At 51.5% G+C, this 18967-nt stretch overlaps 1 protein-coding gene across 1 annotated transcript; it reads left to right on the top strand.

Moving 5' to 3' along the window:
* The first annotated feature begins 1665 nt into the window (after positions 1-1665).
* LOC119095851 (uncharacterized) lies at positions 1666-8895 on the top strand. The gene is made up of 7 exons (XM_037218702.1): positions 1666-2013; positions 2883-3026; positions 5271-5385; positions 5692-5816; positions 7057-7242; positions 7585-7743; positions 8400-8895. The coding sequence occupies exons 1-7, from the start codon at positions 1708-1710 to the stop codon at positions 8532-8534; spliced, it is 1170 nt and encodes a 389-aa protein (XP_037074597.1). The 5' UTR covers positions 1666-1707; the 3' UTR covers positions 8535-8895.
* Positions 8896-18967: the final 10072 nt, after the last annotated feature.

Genomic DNA, 18967 nt, shown 5'->3' with positions numbered 1-18967 from the left:
GCTGAAATATCCCCGGAAATGTTTGGGTGGGCGAAATTTAGTAAAGCTCCAGAATGCTTTGTTTAGCATAGCGTGAAGTCAGTGGAAGGACTTGACCCACTTATGGAATCTGCAACATCTTTGCATCAAACTGCACCGCCTGCATATTTTCGTAGCAATTTATGACAGAACTACGGGCACCTGATCCATGCAGTGTACTAAAAACCGGTGGTCTTACATAACCTGCAACTTCACACTTAGAGGTCACCCAGGGTTGCACCACACATTGTTGGATGTCTATTTTTCCATAGGTTCTACATGCCTACCAAATCTCGTTGAAATCGGAAAAGTCCGAGTCCAAGCGTGCCCTATTGTAAGACCTAACGTGGAATGACCGAAAGCGGGTCGATGTACTTTGGTAAGTCACAGAACACCAGAGGCCTCAGTGCGAGGCCGTCCAAACTCCAGGCGTCCTGTTTGGTACACCGATCCAACTTCGGCCGCGTCCATGCTCTGCCAGCAGAACCGGGCCTGAAAATCCTGATACACCCGGATCATGATACACCCGGATCATGATACACCCGGATCATGATACACCCAGATCCGATGGTTCGCCTCCGTCGCACGCCATGTTCAGAGGTCGCAGACGGTGTACGCCACGACGCAGCACATCAACTGGCAATAGCAAGCACTCATCTGTCTGCGATATCAAGGCGGGATCCTGTTGCTTCGACACCATTGCGGTAGTCTTGCTTGTTGGTCACTTTCATCGACGCAAGTAGCTGTCTGTAGTTTTAGTAGTGCTATCGGCGCCAGCATCTTGTCGTCTCCGTGGTCTAGGGGACAGATGCTGGACTCGGAATCCAGCAGCACTGGGCACGAGTCCCAGAGCGGGTGCATCGTTTGGCCCGACTGAAATGGAAAGGCCAGCTGGTAACTGGGCAACGAGGGTCAACCCAGGCCCGGGGCAGCCGTGCCGCAGCATTATACGGCACGTAAAACCCTCCACATGCCTGTCTGGGGAAAGTGCGGAGGCAAAACTATCCGTTAAACTGGACGGTACGACTTGGACGGTGGGCTTAGTGTACACTTAACGGGCTATTCTTAGCTGGTGCTCTAGACCCAAAGCTACCCATGCTAACCACTAAAGAATTATTTAAAAACATGAAATGGAGCTGCGACCTGCAACGTCAGAATCGTGTGCGTGCTATAGCGGAAGTAAAAAAGCGACAAAGCCGCTAAGGATAGAGTTGTCTGTTCCCGCATCTGGTGATGTGCGGGCTCCCTGACGGCTGTCCCACCACGGCCCTGCAGCTCCATCTGGTGATGTGCGGGCTCCCTGACGGCTGTCTCACCGCGGCCCTGCAGCTCCATCCACCTGCGGCCTAGCCGTCGTTCCTGCCGGCACGTGTCGCACGACATGTGCGCATCACCGCGGGGCGGCCGGTGACCGCACGTTGCCTGCGGCCGCGGATGTCAGCTGAGCCGTGGCACCGCGTCTGACCCTGCAGACCACCTGGGCCGGCGTGACAGGTGACCTTCAGCCTGTGGCTGACACCGGGCCACCTCAGACCTTTGCTCGAGTTATCTCCGACGGCGCACCCCAGCCTTTCGTGCCTCCCGCTCCGTAGTTTGTGTCGACGCCCGCCCACGGTCGGCCGTCCACCTATAAATAGGCAGCGGCCAAGCCAGGAGCGCATCGACGTCCAAAGCCAGAGCCGCGCCAACATGCTGCGCGCCGCCCTCCTGCTGGCCTCCCTCGGGGCCACATCGCTCGCCACCTTCCACAGCGGCGTCGTCTCCCGTCTCGGCGTCGGCTACGGCCACGGCTACGGGTTCGGCGGCGGCGTCAGCGCCGGTCTGCTGCACCAGCTGAGCCTGGGCGGCGTACTGCCGGTGGACGCGCTACGGCCGGCCCTGCAGCTCGTGCAGCACCGCTACGCCGGCATCTCGCAAGCGGCGTCGGCGCAGATCATCCGGCTGGCCGTCACCAGGCCGCCGGCGCTGCTACTGCGTCGCATCAGGGTACCCGCGGTGAGCACTGTGTCCAATGGGGTCACGTCAGCACTTCGCAACTGCGGGGGGCGCCGAGTGTGGTCAGGTCGAGAACTTTGACCTCGCACTATCGTTAAGACCCGTCATGGCCTAGGCCTACTGTGTTCAATATTATATGAGTACTGTGTTCTATGAGTGATGTGTTAATCAGAATCTGATACCTAAAACGCGAAAATTGATGCGGGCAAGATTGATCGTGTACGATTTACGCTGCAGAGTCAGTTTTCCGAAATGCCAAAGTGGCTCAACAACTACACCTAAGGCTCTGTTTTATTGCAGAGCGTCGTTTTAAATTATTTCCATGCACCGCCACCTCTTTATCCCCTAATCAGCAAATCTGCCAAAGTGAACATAGTAGACCAATTTTTTGTCCAATCATCAAAAGAGCATATCAGATCTTCTTGTATTACGCCTTGCTTCCGCGTGCTAATTATTATTATCATAATCATTAGGGGTCTTTTGAGCTCATTACATATGTTTGCGGTGTGCCCCAATGGTGGTGGCGTCTTTATATTAGCTACCTCCAGTGGTGCACATGGTAATTTTGCTTAGGGGTCACACCTGACATTGATACACGGACAAATACCGGTACAAATAGCTCAAACAGAGGCCAGAACAGATACCGAACCAGCCCCAAGCACTGTCAGACCGCGTCAGAACCACACGTTCTAGCACGTAACGCCTATGAAAAGCGTCAACCGTTTATGTGCTCACTTGCATTGACACAGTCCCGCGTCCACCTCCGTCCCGGTCGTCCGGCGTCTGGCCGGCCCGCCTCTGCGGCGCGCCGGCGCCGGCGCCGCCGCCGCCGCGCCGGGCGCCCTCGACTCAGGTGACGTCGCTGGCAGGTGCCGGCGCTGTCCGGCCGTCTGGGGTACCTGCGATCCCTGCTGACGGCGCTGGCGCCCAGCTTCAGCACGCCCGTGTACACCGGCGGCCTGGTCTCCCACCTGGGCCAGCTCGGCATCAATGTCCCGGCCTCGGCGCTGATTGTGAGTACACGCAAATCACGCCGATTGCGTACTTGGCTTACACGGAGGTATATCTACACAGGTGACGAGGAAAAGGCACTGGGAAAATCTCTTTAAACTGTCCAGACAAGGGTCTGAGACCATCCAGACACCGACTGTAGTCTGGATTCGTGATCTTTTGGGACTTAAGCTCAAGCAAATTAATCGACTTAGTACGCTAGTCAGACTCTGACTAGGGCTGATCAAGTCTAAACACGGTGGGTCGGTCACACAATTAATCGGCCTCGGATTCCAGCCAAGACGAATGTGAATCCACCTCAGACTCGAAGACTCGATATGTCTAAGGCTCGGACTTCTATTGGAGTCGAAATGATGCATGGAAGCGCATGTCATGCAATTGGCAAATTGGCATAAAGTTTATGCATGGACGATCTTGTTTTTGGTGCTGTTTGGCTGAATGTGTTCGGATTTGGCTAAATCGAACGTATTTGGAGGCTACTGCTAGATTACGCGAGAGAAAGCATTGGTTGCGTTTTCGTAAAAATGTGGTCTAATGCCATTCATACGGTTTAAATGCTGCCACAGGAAAACGCCTGGTAATGCTTATCAAGGCTAGGTGAAGTATGGCTTAGCTATTCTTGCAAGGTAATCCAATATTTTTGCGGTTGATCGCTATTCCTGGCACTGCGACATGGTTTTGTAGGATTGCCAGGAATTTTGACATGTCTGATATGTTTTACACACGTTTTACAAGACATGTTTTATACATGTTTAACATGACTTGTTTGACACGACATGTTTGACATGTTTGACATGGCATGTGCGACATGGCGTGTGCGACATGACAAGTCTGACAAATATGTTTGACACGTTTGACAGGTTTGACATGTTTGACATGCTTGACATGGCATTTTGCCAGGGATTTGACGTGTCGAAATCCTTGGCAACTTAGAAATCGCACTCAACATCCTCGCACCCGAAATCGGCATCGATCTGTGAGACCTTAAATCCAGACTCTGACTCATGTCCCCTGTGTGACTCATGTGGAAAGGGTGTGTTCTTGTCTTGGAGTTAATAACACCATAACTTCGTGGCTCAACCTCGGCTCAGGTTCAGCCACTCCGACCCATGCCTGCAACCGTCACTTTAGCAAATTGCATGTGTCTGTTTCGATGCTTACTCAGAGACGGTATGGTAGCCTAGTTTGATCTTTGATTCAATTACCCGTTGTCTGAAAAAGCGGTGTCCTCGATTTTCTTTGAACAGATGTGCAGTTTAAGACCAAATCACTGCCGTTCAGACTAGAACAAGAAACCAATGTGATATGTTCTAGATCGGTTGCAAACCGCTCTGATCACTGACGGACCACACACGGCGGCACGCCATGAGCTGACCGCCTGATATCGGGTGACCGGCCGGTATCAGGTGACCGGCCGGTATCAGGTGACCGGCCGGTATCGGGTGACCGCCCGGTATCGGGTGACCGGCCGCGAACGGTTCACCCGATACCGTCGTCATCCGTCGGTATTATAACCGTGACTTCGACACCAACCAGGTCTCCGGAACAATATCGATATGAGCAACACGTTTTGATCGACCTTATACCTCTGCCATGCATCACAAGTCGCGTAGATAGAGAGCCAAATTGCATGACAACGGCATCACGTGCAGCCTTACGTTATTCCAGCAGTCCAAAGCCGTCGCTTATCGTAAGTTATATCACTGGTTTTTATGTTGGTTGGTGCAAAAACAAAAAGCGAGACGAATAAGTTACAATTTTTGGCTGTTATTTTGCACCGTGTGTTTCGTACAACTAAATCGCTACACTCCATATTTCGCGCTACATGCATTCCTCACGGGGTTACCTGATTGGTTCGAGCACTTATGCTCGTTGATGTAACTTCAACTGACACTGTTTCCCCCAAGCTGAATACGATTGTAGCTGCTCGGTTCCTTCAGTGTACGTACGTTTTTCAACCTGCTCACCGTGTGCTACCCTGTTTTGCGGATTCCATCAGCATGTCCACCCAGCCCTTCACAACGGAGCTTTCTGCAGATGACTGTCGGATGATTTTGGGCAAACTCCTTGCTCCTTTGTGCTTCAGGTCCATTGGATTTACAGATGTCTTCGTTTGGTATGACAATTCTGCATATTTGTAACCAGTAGCGCAGGCAGAGGGTACAGTAGGCACGCACCAACTGCACACTGTGTCTGACTCTAGAACTTGCTGGCGCTGACCGACTGCACACTGTGTCTGACTCTAGGACCCTCTGGCGCTGACCGACTTCCGTGTGGCCAGCAGCCTGCTCGCTCCGGTGTCTGTGCCGGCCTTCAGCAGCTTCTTCACCGACCGGGTGTTGGGATTTTCCCCCCACTCTGGTAAGTTCGTTTCGTCTTACACTTACGACCCGCGCGTAGCTGAAAGCACCCTTGCCACCAGGAAGTAGGTCGTTTCGACTTTAAAGAACATTGACAGCATTGATGCCGACCAACGCTCATTCTGGATGACTTTGCAAAAGGCGTTCACGTGCAATTTCCCACTGGACGGTCAAAACAGGTGCTGGCGACAGCAGTTGCGAGACACTCGCGTTTGTCCGTTGGTTCGACCAGTCAGAGTATGCTGCTCATGAGACTGCCAGGCACACCTGGGGAACGATGGAAGCTGATTGGCGCACGCCCTGACAGGTTACTCCAGTGTTCCGGTGATCCCATCTGCCGACGTCATCGTGTCTCGGCTGGGTGACATCGCGTTCAACCAGATCCACGGCGTGTTCCGGCCGGTGGTGGCAGCGACGGGCTCGCTCGCAGCCGTAAGCCGGGCTGACGGCCGCAGCGGCGAGCCTCCAGACAGCTGTCAGACAGTCCAGACAGTCCAGAGTCTGTCCGGATGGCGCCACCGCCGGCGAGCCTCAGACAGCTGTCAGACAGTCCAGATAGTCCAGAGTCTGTCCGGATGGCGCCACCGCCGGCGAGCCTCAGACAGCTGTCAGACAGTCCAGATAGTCCAGAGTCTGTCCGGATGGCGCCACCGCCGGCGAGCCTCAGACAGCTGTCAGACAGTCCAGACAGTCCAGGGTCTGTCTGGATGGCGCCGCCGCCGGCGAGCCTCAGACAGCTGTCAGACAGTCCAGGCAGTCTAGGGCCTGTCCGAATGGCGCCGCGCGCTAAGCCGCGGCGAACTACGCCATCTGGTGGCCTTGAGCCGTAGCCGACAGTGCAGATGGCAGAGCATGTGCCGGCGTTTCAGATGACTCAGGTCACGCGTCTTTTGTAACTTATGTTGCCCTGAGCAAGCATGCATGTTGGCCGTGCATGTTGTTATCAATGTGGCAAGACTTTTCCCACTAAGTTGCCACGAGAACTACTCCAAAATGTACGGGGCCGCATCTTGATTAAAGGCAAAAAGTTTTGTCCGTACCTTCAACAATTAGAAAGGACAGTCAGGATAAGATTAAAAAATTTGCTGCCACTAAAGTGCTTTAAGTCTTCTTACAAGCTCACAGGTTCCTAAGCTCAGGAGTGATCGCGCAGATATCAGTACAGCACGTGACACTGGCGGCGATACGAGTATCCGTGACATTTCGGTTCTGTCCCCGCCGTCTGAATGACAGGAATGCCGAGTAATCGTGTCCCTTGACCTGACGGGCGCCTTGGCTGGATCTCGCTGATCCTGTGACCTGATGCTGACCCTGTGACCTGACGGGCGCCTTGGTTGGTTCTCGCTGACCCTGTGACCGGCTGCCGACCCTGTGACCTGACGAGCGCCTTGGTTGGTTCTCGCTGACCCTGTGACCGGCTGCCGACCCTGTGACCTGATGGGCGCCTTGGTTGGTTCTCGCTGATCCTGTGACCTGATGCTGACCATGTGACCTGACTGGCGCCTCGGTTGGATCTCGCTGATCCTGTAACCTGATGCTGACCCTGTGACCTGACGGACGCCTTGGCTGGATCTCGCTGATCCTGTGACCTGCTGCTGACCCCGCGACCTGACGGACTGCGTCTCGCTGCTCTCGTGAGCTGGCGGCCGACTGAGCCGCGTCTGCCTCGCAGGGCGTGGGCTCCGTCATTGCACCGGCGCTCTCGCACATCGGTCTGCCGAGCCTGCTGCGGCCGGCGGTCGTCCTCGGCGGCTTGGCCGACTACCTACGCGTGCAGCACGTGCCCGTCAGTCGGTTCGTCCGTCAGATCCGGACCATTCGGGCGCCGGGCATCATCGGTCTGATCAACCCCATCTCGGTGAGCAGGGCGACTGGTGCCGCTGATGTCAGCGGTGTGTGACGAAGCACGACTCGCCTCGCCCACCGAGCCGTCAGCCGTGCTTGGGGTGTTTTCCTGACCACCCTGAAAACAACCGCGGTAATGCTGCTGAATAAGTGGCTTTTCGAAGAAGCTGCGAGTCGCACTGAGCCTGACGCTGTTTGTCGCGCTGTTAGGGTTAAGGCACAAGCCTGCTTCAGAAATGATACAAAATCTTTTCTCCTGTACCTGGTGACTGCATGGCGACATGTGTGCACGGACTGGTCCGAGGTCACCATTTGCTAGGCAGCGTTTAAGTTTCTGCTGTTTCTACCCGTTTAGGTTGCGCCAATTGCTCGTCGTTTGAGCTTCGTGCCCGCTACCGTTATCGGGAGAGACATCCTGCCGACCCTTGCCCTGCGCTACCGAACTCTACCGAGAATACTGCAGTCGAACCTCAATTTCAACGAGATCTTGCCCGGCTACTTCGGTAGCTCTCTGGTGAGATCTTTGCTCTATGCCCAGCAGCTCAGTAGCGTACGTATGATGTAAATCATACGTACGCTATAAATGTGATGCGTATGATGTAAATCAAGCCGAGCAAATGCTGCTTCATACTTCAAGAGACTGGACCCATCGGAAAATTGCTGTTGAGTTCAAGGTGTAGGAAGATGTGAGCTGCTGCCTTAATTCAATCGACTAGTCTTTAGTCAGGACGGGTGCGATAAGAGGTGAGGACCATGCAATGAGTGCTCCACTATGGCAACGTTTTAGTACACAACTTTGCAGCCGGATATAAAGCGCAAAAGTGGCGACATGCTAGGTGTTCGGAATCGTGGTTTTTGTGTTGACACATTCCAAAGCCGCTTATGAATTTATGAAATGCTGCTCGTTCTAGGACACATGAAATCGACACATCTTGTGGCAGGCCCAATTGCTTGAAAACACATGAAAATAGTATCCAGCTGGCTAGTAAATCAAACTGTGGTGTAAGTGGCATTCAACAGCTATTCCGGAGCTCTGCAGCTTTCGGCTTTCTCTAAGCCATGTTCGTCTCGAGCTCGCAGTTTGCTATTCGAGCCGATGTGATAGGTTTTGTCGCTGAGCCAGGCAGAACACCTGCTCTCATTATCTCACTGCTGCCCCTTTCCCGGCAGGTACCCGCCGGTCACGTCCTAGACCGTGGTTTCGTCAGTGGTCTGCTCAGCGGTTTTGACGGCTTCATACACAGCCGCTTGAAGGGGTACCGAGGCAGTCTCTGGAAACGAGGCCTGTGTACGCGGGGAAAATAAGGGACGCACGTGAATGAAAGTGCTTTAAGAATGGTGATTGTGCACTGTCACGCCTCTGGTCGCGGGCTCTGCAGCCGCGCGTTATGTGCGCGTAGCCAGCTGAACTTGTGTTTGTTTTTCTTCACATGTGAAGTGTTGCGCACTGCTCTTTACGACATACATACCTCGAGAGCAAGATCATTTTCTGATGGCAATGAGTGGAAGCCCCAAGTTAGTCAGTGCTAGTGCAGTGCTACTGGGTTTTAGTGAGTGTATGTTGAACCTTAGAGCCGTCTTCACGCGGAAATGCAAAGAAATACCACGGAATTAATCACCAGCTTCATTTCAAGCTCATCCCTCAGTCCACGCATCCATTTATATGGCGGCAACCTTGCAAATGTCCGTTACGGAGCCACGCATGCAAGGCTAGGGTTGACAGCACTACGCCCCACGCACTGTAACAATACTACGCATCTTCCGTGCGGTTGTCTTGACCGCCGTCGTCATGACAACCGCCGAGGCACCTGCACTGATGCGAATAACAAAGCGTTTGTGGCTGGTCCAGCGGGCGGCAAGGGCCTACTACCGAAAAACGTATTGGTCGAACTATTAACCAATGCGCCACTATGGACCATGTGATACTCCCATTCCCAAAGCCACAGTGCGCCTCAAAAAGAGCCACTGTGGTAAACGCCAAACAGGAAAAATCAAAGCAATCGTATAACGTTTCGTTCAAATCGCGGGATAAGAGCTGGCTTAATAAATAAGCAGTGGCCGAAATAGCTTGGTTTCCATATTTGGGTGCACACAGCACGTTTCAAACTTTCGTAACATTACACGAACATTTTGTCAAACCAGTGTGTTGCAAACACTACAGAACACGCGGGTTGGAAAAAGTAAGGTAAATTAAATGTATTACTTTCATACAAGTGAGCACGCATTCCAGCGAGATTTCTCCCACAGGAGCAGATGCCTCAAATCTAAATTCTGATCTACTCAGAAGGATTTTGAGGAAACTGGTGTTACTGACTAAATCGTACGCGCCTGATCTAACAATGCCTCTGGTAGCTGCAGACAATGAACTCAGAATAAAGCATAACGAAGGTCAGCGCTTTCTTGGTACCGGAAACCCCCATTCGCAGAGCGTTAAGCCCCATCCTTCACTAACCCCACTGAAAGCAGGCGTCAGTTATCATATCTGCGTCAAAAGCACGTCAGAATGCAAAGCTTTCTTCGAAAAAACAAAAAACACCAGGATCTTGCGTATTCACTGACGCACGGCGAAAAGCACGCAACGAAAGCCTCTTTGCCAGTTTGATCTGCGATGAGATCGATCCCCTCCAGGTGAGTGACCTAACCGTCACCAGGCAGCCCTGCTCCATGTCAGCGACCTAACCGTGACCAGGCAGCCCTGTTTCTGTGACGGTGTGGAAGGAACCTCGCAGCCTCAGAATAGCATAACACCCATTGCAATTGTGGGCAAACGCCAATGAGTGACACCGCGTCATCGCCTCCCACACCTCCAGCTGACTCACGACAGCCGCCCAGGGACTGACATACCCACCGTCCAGCTACGTCACCGCCTCCCGCACCTCCAGCTGGTCCACGACAGTCGCCCAGAGAATGATATCCCCACCATCCAGCTGCGTCACCGCCTACCGCACCTCCAGCTAATCCACGACAGCCGCCCAGAGAATGACATCCTCACCATCCAGCTGTGTCACCGCCTCCCGCACCTCCAGCTGGTCCACGACAGCCGCCCAGAGAATGACATCCCCACCATCCAGCTGTGTTACCGCCTCCCACACCTCCAGCTGGTCCACGACAGCCGCCCAGAGAATGACATCCTCACCATCCAGCTGTGTCACCGCCTCCCGCACCTCCAGCTAATCCACGACAGCCGCCCAGAGAATGACATCCTCACCATCCAGCTACGTGATTAGCCTGCTCGTGGCACGGTCTTTCAAAGAACATCCGACTGACTGGTTTGTTGTTCTACGCTTGATGAAAGAACCCCCTTCCCCTCCCACCTGTAGGGGCGTAACGGCCGAGTGTTTAGCACTTTCGGCTCGCATGTGGGGGGGGGGGGGGGGGGGGTTCGAACCGTGGTCGCGCCATGGCCCCTGAGCGCTGGTATGTCCTCTGCAGTAGATGGCGCTCTATAAAAGGGTGTGTGACGTCGTGCCTCGCGTCCCTTTAAAACCCTTAATCCTGGTTGTCAGCCCGCCCATTTCCACACTGGAAGAGGTCTTATATGTACTTAGGTATATACAATAATATCCCACAATTCACCAATATGTCTTGTGTCGATTTGTTCCTGTCGAAATCCGGCGGTGGAGGACAGCGATTCAACTGTATCCACGTGCTCTTTGCAATGGACATTGCATTGGTCGCTTCCTAGCCAATTATTAGCGTCGCAGAGTGTCTGTTGATGTTGGGCTGTCTGGCTGATTCGTAGGCAGTACGTGCACTTGCACGATACAGTCGGCTTCACGACGTTATCTGCTCGGGTCGCCGAATGGTCGCATCCCTCCTGTAGAATGCTCACAAATCATGTCATCTGCTGCTAGATGCTAATAGGTTTCGTTGTGACATCCCGTTGCCTGAACCTCAGTCCGGGTTTTGCTGGGCAGTTTTTTGTCAAGTTGTGAATATGTCAAGTGTTTCGTGTTAAGTCGATGGGGTTCATTTGCACGAGCCGACGGCGCCCTCCCGGTCCGATCCCATCACACACAGACTCGGGCGCCCTCCCGGTCCGATCCATCACCAGACTCGGCCCCCATCACACACAGACTCGGGCACCCTCCCGGTCCGATCCCATCACACACAGACTCGGGCGCCCTCCCGGTCCGATCCCATCACACACAGACTCGGGCGCCCTCCCGGTCCGATCCCATCACACACAGACTCGCACTGAACGCGCACAAGGTACCCGTAGTGTTTTGATTCCCCGCGGTTCCCTCCCTTCCTGCCTGGTTGAGAGGGAAGCAACGCCATACTGCCTCAGCAGCTGAGTGCATCCCATCCGGAATTTTGAAGTTTGCCATTTAGACTTTAGCCAGTTTCGCATCTTGACTTGTTTAACTATCACCATTTTACGGTTCACCATTCGGCTTTACACCATTTTGGCATGCAGCATTTTTACATTTCACCATTCTGCAATTCGCCGTTTATTCGATGCATCTTTCAGGTACGTCCGCCTTTTATATATCGCCATTCCGCAGCTGCTATTCAACTAGCAATTGACGGAAGGTATTCTTCAAATCAGCGTTTTAATTTTTGCTCTAAGACCCCACGTGCACAATTCCCCCTTGGGTTCTGAAGGGCCCCATGGGCCCTAAATGGACAAACAGGCATCAAATGGTGCATAACTGGCCAACGCATGCAGCTTTTAATGAATGCAACACACAACGAAAGGACGTCTTAAGGCCTCCAGATGACCGTTACGTGTGACAAGCGAAAGTGAGGGGACCATTAACAGACAAAAATAATCTTTGCTGATTGAGGGCGAGGCAGTTGGGATGTTTCCAGGCACCGTTTCGCTGACCAGGAGTCGTACGCTGTTGCCGGGGGCTTTATATGTCCGCTTGTGTAGCACCCCGATCGTCACAGGGCACTTCCACGTCGCACTTGAGTTTTGTTCTTGTATTTCTTCGAAGGGACCTACACTGTTTCGGGGTCCTACACGCTAGCCTGTCAGGGTGCTCTTGATCGACCACGGACCCTCTGCGCGGATTTTTTCCATCCGCTTGGAAGGCTACGCACGCTATGCCACGGGGGGATCATATGTTCACTTCCCGGGATGCTCTCATTTGTTCAAAGGACCTTCATCTTGGTGCCGGGTTCTTTTCTCTCGCTCAGAGGGCCTTGCACTGTTGTTGGGGCCCACATAAGATAACCTTCTGAGGCACTCGGTGCTCAGTAGCCCCCCAAATGCGGAGGACCCCACACACTTCTCGGGGCACCTTCTGTTAGCCCACCTGGCTTGTCTTGCTCGCTCAGAGCCTCTCCACACTGCTCCTGTGCCTTCTCGTTTGCTCGGAGGACCCTACGCTATTGATGGGAGCCGCTCTGCCAACCTGCAGCGGAACTCTCTATTGTTCAGGTGTCGTACACATTGGTCTTGGGCTCTACCCAGCTGACCAGAATGAACTCATGACCTCAAATTGACCTCATGACTGCACTCAGTTGCCGTAGGCGCCACATGTGCCTGCGAGTGTTAGCACACCAACATTCGAGTGCCTGTGAGTGTTAGCACACCATCACCCATCGTGCCTGCGAGCGCCAACATCGCTCGTGTGTCTGCGAGTGCCAGCACACCATCACTCATGTGCCTGTGAGTAATAGTACACCATCACTCATGTACCCGTGAGTGCCAGCACACCATCACTCGTGTGCCTGTGGGTAACAGTACGCCATCACTCATGCACCAGTGAGTGCCAGCACACCATCACTCATGTGCCTGTGAGTAACAGTACACCATCACTCATGTACCCGTGAGTGCCAGCACACCATCACTCATCGTGCTTTGTCTCCTCGCGTACACGGGCCGGGCTAAATAAAGTCGGCTTTAAACCTCACAGCTTTACAAGAGGACAACTTGTTGAGGCCTTAGCCGCAGATTGCGCGAGTCGCATCTCTTCCAATGAGTTTTTACGCTCCAGCGAGGTCGTATGTCTTAATTCCTCGGCGGTTGCAATTAGTTGCAGTTACGACACACATTACACTCGTGTATCACATTCTTAACACCGCTTGAACGCTGGCACGTTTCATACTCCTTCATTATGGCCAAAAACAAAGATATGCGCATTAGTCATTAGCCACCAGCTGATCACAACATCGACTACCAGCCAAGCTGCTGGAAAACGTCTAGCCACAACCAAGCCTGGGATCAACCGTCGTGATTGATTTTGAAGGTATTTAGTACCATACTTTAAGCAATGGCAATGACAATGGTAATGACAAGTGGCAATGGTAATGACAAGTGGCAATGGTAATGACAAGTGGCTATGGTAATGGCAAGATCTACCATAATCTGGAAAACCCGACGGCGCTCCATGAATACGTATCTACCACGCCTAGCCTTCTAGGGTTGCGTACAGGAAGATTTTTGCCGCATAGCAAAACATGAAACAAGAATATCTAAATGCACTTACCCACACCCAAGCATTCCTTTTGAAGACGGTCCTGAGTTTCATGAGGGAAGACATGCTGTGTGCCGCCCTTGACATAATCATGGATGCACCACCGGGCAGATATATATTCAAGGGGCACTGGGACTCCGCGAGTGCTTATCAAATGCTTACCTGCTCTATTGCTCTTCAATTCAAAACGCTGCTATGGACGAACTGCGACAAGAATAATGAAAGACATGCCCACATAATGCAACGTTCTCACCTTCGTTCTTACGTTAACATCCGCATCCATCTGAAACGCATGTGACGCTTTGAAACGCGTGAAAACTTTTTCGCAGCCCGTGCATTACACATCTTGCTCAGGACATCAAGCTTTAGAACTATCGGCGCAGGGTTTTTACCCCGCGAGACGTTTCGCACCACTTTACCGTACAAAATTTGCTTAACTATGCAACTGATGGTGCTTTAGGTAAACACTTGGTTCTCTTAGTACCAGTGTGCCCCGGTGTTGCCACGCAAGTCAAACTTCCCAGCAAGTGGCTAGACCTTTCTTCACCTTCTCCAACTACGTGTTTCTTCTCATGCCGATTGGCACATTGGGTATCCCAGATGAAAGCATGGCTTGTCATTCCACTCGGCGAACCTGGAGCCAAAATTATATGCGTTTTCCGGCCAGATCTCCACACAGTCTTCTGTACCATTGTAGTTGTCTGGTTGCTTTGCGGACCACACCTGGGTAAGTTCTTCCGTCACCGACCGGCCGAAGGTGTCGACAAACACGCCTTCGGTGAGCCGGTCGGTGATTCCCAGCCAGATGTGCCGGTTGCCGGCCAGACCGGCGGCGCACAGGTTCTCGTCACGAGTGCGCGGCACCGCCAGGTGCGAGTTGATCTGTGCGCACGCCTGTTCAGCTTGTTCATACGTGACGGCCGGGGACAGCCGCCGGTAGCAGCGGCCGGCGCACGATATGAACTGCTTCGGGCAGCCGCACTGTGAGGTGGTCGGCTCTGTCTCTGGCTGCAGGAGCTCACTGCAGTGTTCAAGCAGCGCCTCGGCGATGACTTCCTTGAGGTAGAGCCGCAGTGTGTTGGCGGTGTACCGGTCGGCGTCGCACTCCCAGAGGCAGACGAGCACCGCCAGCGGTACCATCCAGCGGGCAACGGCGCGACGGGGCATGGTCCGCACTGTACCCGGGCGACACTTAACCGCGTAATGCTCTGCTTCTCGGTCTGCGGAACACCGCACTCCGCGATACTCTTCTGCCCGAACCTCTTAGAATCCACTGACACATCCCAGTTCTCCGGAGGCTGGTGGTGACCATGGGCAAATTCAGCATCCTATGCTAGAAGGGGCGAAGTTCCCATTTTCACACCACTTACAGGAAAGCCATGCCGACGAAAAATCCGCTTTTCCATAGTCTTGGTGGCTTCGTCGCCCTTTTCTCCTCTTTTCTTAACTGGCTCCGCCACTGTAAGCCATTACATAACGCTGGCCGCTCAGCTGGTGCATGACATTTTTTAAGGAAGTGCATGACCGGTTTTGGTCCGGTTTTGAGTAATCTGCAATGAAACCGGATGGGCGAGATTAAAGGCCACAGTGACTGGACTGCAGCTAGAAATGCGCCTCCACGCAAACCGCCTGCACTCGACCGCGTAAATTCACCCGCGACAGATGAGGCACCACTGCCCGTGCTAAAACAGCAGTTGGAGACCCATCAGTCATGTTTACACCGTTTGTCAGACTGGCAGCGTGTTCACATACATCTGTTGACGAATATTCTGGATCACTTGGACTTCGACATCAATGAGCCAGTGGACAAGTAGTTGCATGCTAGTTAACGCGCGCTTGGATGGGGCAGGGGCAGTGTAACCCCCTTGAAGTGTTTTGTTAACATGATATTCGAACGGTGCGGCGGAGCCGCGCAAAATTTGACGTAGCCCTAGGTAACTGAACAGAGGATCCTTGCTGTAAAAACTTACATGTGCCTTGTCGGGCCACTGACCTCTGGCTGTCGGCAAAGACAGTTTCTGGAGAATCGTTCAATCTGATGCGACAGCGGAGTGTCAGACGAAATAATGCATGTTTGAGATAGTTTTTAACCTAGAAACTATTAAATTTAGGGTTAAAACAAAGCCAGAACCATGTTTAAGACCAACCTGTTTTTTCCTGAAAATTTTGCTTTATGGTACAGCTTAAAACATTCACTTCAATTTTTTTTTGTAAAGCGGACCACAATACATCTTTTGTGGACTTTTGAAACGTCAGGATAAGTCACTGGACCAAATTGACCCAGATTAACCTTTTGTTGCAAGAATGTACCGCCTACCGCAGTCTCTAATGCTTAATCAACTTAACAAATCAGAACAAATGTTTATTCAAATGAAAAGATTAAAGCGATCTGGTAGCTTTAGGGCGAGGAGAGAAGCGTAGTATTGTTAAAAAGCGTTAACAGCGTTATTTGGACTAAAAAGTAGTTGGAATTGGCAGCCTGATTATGTTTTGAAGGTGCTGAAGTGGTACTAACCAATGCGTTATTAGACGTAACTGGTCATGAGGTTTCACTATGGTATTGTTTTGGAACGCGCCTCATTGTGGGACGCTCCATTAACACGCGCTCGGGTGGGGGTCAAATTGACCCCGAAGGTTTTCCGGAATGGCTTCCGATTTGCATAGCTATCGACAATTGAATAGTGGATCGTCTGACATCAAAAATCTAGATATACCTTGTATGGTCGCTGATCTATGGCATGTCAAAGTCAGGCCATGGTTTCAGCGAAGGTAATTTCTAGGGATCGTTAAATCTGATGCAACAATGGATGGTTAGACGAAGTCATGCATCTCGGAGACACATTCTTAGGTAACACTACAATTAAATGAAAAAATTGCATTGACCTAAGGTCAGGTACAAAGGTCAGACCAAGGTCAAAATCAGCCTATTTTATTACTCTATGGCATGCCCTGTGAGGTAATTTCTGGTGGTCATTTCGAATTTATTCATAACAGGAACGGCATTATACACCCAACATGGACTTTTGGAAGGTCAGTATGGGTCACCGATCTAGAATGACCAGGTCAACATTTTGTTTTCAGGAACATACTGCCTAGCGTAATCTTTGTCGTCTATCCAAATGCAAAGCTTAAAGCGGTCTTGTATGATTTTGGCCCCCATAGTCTTTAAAAGGTCAAACGAGGTCACTGACGTTAGATGAGCATGTTAATTTGTGCTTAGAACAGATCTCTAGCTTCCAGGAGCCCTTCGGAGACCAGCCTGGAATCTGACCTTGTTTGACGTTATTTGACCTGAAGATCATGATCTAAAAACCTCAAAACTTTATTTAAATGAATTCATTTACAGGGCAACATACTCTGTAAATGTAATGTTTCTAGCTCTCGTAGTTCCTGAGATCTCTGCGGAGTTAAATTGACCCCCGACCCGAGCGAAGGGCATCCAAGTGGCCACCCGAGCGCGCGTTAAAAACACCAAAGCTAGACTGATGGAACTTTTCGCACTTATCAACCCAGATGAACGCCCTAGGGCATGCATTCAGCTTTCTTCTTAGCTCGGAGTTCTCGAGCAGTCTCAATGCTTGCTTAGCTCCCGACATGATGTCTTGTGAAATAGAACTACGAGCGCAGCTGTCACTGAGGTTGGTGAGATCCGACCAACGTTGGCTGTTAGCCAGATTGGAATTTTGTTGTGTTTTGATAATAGCTATAAACTGGCACTAAAGCCGCACTGGATTCATTGACATTTCCTATAAACTGACATTAAAATCCGCACTAGCACCCACTAACATTTAAGCAATGGGGACACCCACAGATAAAAGTCTATCGGTTGATCTGCTTAAACTTTTCAAAGACAACTATTTCCTCTTCCTAAAACATCCATCATGAATGTGCTTCGTCAATGCAAACTTTTCTGGCAACATTCCAACAACTGAGTAGACCATAACGGGAAAGCGTGAGGAGTTGTATGAGCTTTATTTTGAGCTTTCTCGTGCTATAACTTCTGAGCATATGGCCGGGGTTCTCATATCTTTAGACAGCTGTAATCTTCAGCCTCATGTGGTGCTTCATTCTGTGTATTGCATGCTTTACTCAGGACGTGAAATTTGGGAGCTATCGTCGTGGGGTGTTTTACCCTGCGAGGCATCTTGCACCGTCATACCGCACCCACATTGCTAAAAACATAAAACCTGTGGTACTTCAGGTAGTTGCACTTGTATCACTTGGTACCAACGTACCCTGGTGTAGCCGCGTAAGTCAGACTTCTCAGCAGGTGGCTAGGCATTTCTTCTACCTATCAAGCTACAGGTTTCTTCTTATGCCAACTGGTACATTGGGAATCCTAGTTCTGAACATTGTTTGTCATTCCACTCGGCGAACCTGGAGCCGGGATTAAACGGTCCTTCCGGCCAGGTCTCCACGCAGTCTTCTGTGCCATTGTTGTTGTCTGGTTGACTTACAGACCACACCTGGGTGAGGTTGATTCACGTTCGCGTTCTGTCCTTTCACTTAGCGGTGTGTTACCGACAGACATCGTGCAATCAGTGCCTTGTATTTCAGGCATTATTCGTTTTCCTGATGATACGCTTATATCACTCATGATCCATTGTGGAGCAAATTATGCACATGTTTTCTTTACAGTACATTCTAATGTGTCCATTCATGTAAGGTTTCACCCTCCGGTACGATTCGGAAATTCATCGTCTAATATGTTTCTCAACTTCATCGTTCGCTTATGTTTAAGCGGTACACACGATGCAATGGAGCTTAAACCGCATCATGCTACAGGGCGCCCGCCTTCGTGGGTATGTCCGTATCTTTGTGCTTCTGTCGGACTTCTCCCATCCAATAGAAGTGCTCGCCGCCGCTGAAGTTAGAGCTCGATCAACAACTGGAGCGAATCAGACCTTGGTCTGCTAAGTCGTGAAACTTTAACCTACCGTACCAGATGAAAAGCGTTTGCCAGAATTCGCAAGAGACGAAGGCGCACCACAAATAGCCCCAATATCTCTCAGCTTTATGACTACTATGAATCCTGTCACTTCTAAATGAAACCTTGTTTGTGTAACTCAACAAGAAATTCGGTAAATTTTACCACGCATTTCAAAGACCAAAACAGACAATATTACAAAGACAGCTTGTGCTTAACTCTCCACAGAACAGGTGCAGGACCGCAGGCCATGCCGCCAGGCAGCACCAGCTGGCAATGCAAACGGGGCTGGGGCTCCCAGTCTGTTTTTTTTACGGAGATAGTCCGGCAGTGCCTTCTTTGTCGCGGGAGAATTTGCTGGACCGAGTGCAGACGTGTTTATA

This window comes from Pollicipes pollicipes, unplaced genomic scaffold (genome assembly GCF_011947565.3).
Source record: "Pollicipes pollicipes isolate AB1234 unplaced genomic scaffold, Ppol_2.1 Scaffold_4219;HRSCAF=4965_pilon_pilon_pilon, whole genome shotgun sequence".
NCBI lineage: Eukaryota > Metazoa > Arthropoda > Thecostraca > Pollicipedomorpha > Pollicipedidae > Pollicipes > Pollicipes pollicipes.
This window is presented reverse-complemented; position numbering and strand designations above follow the sequence as displayed.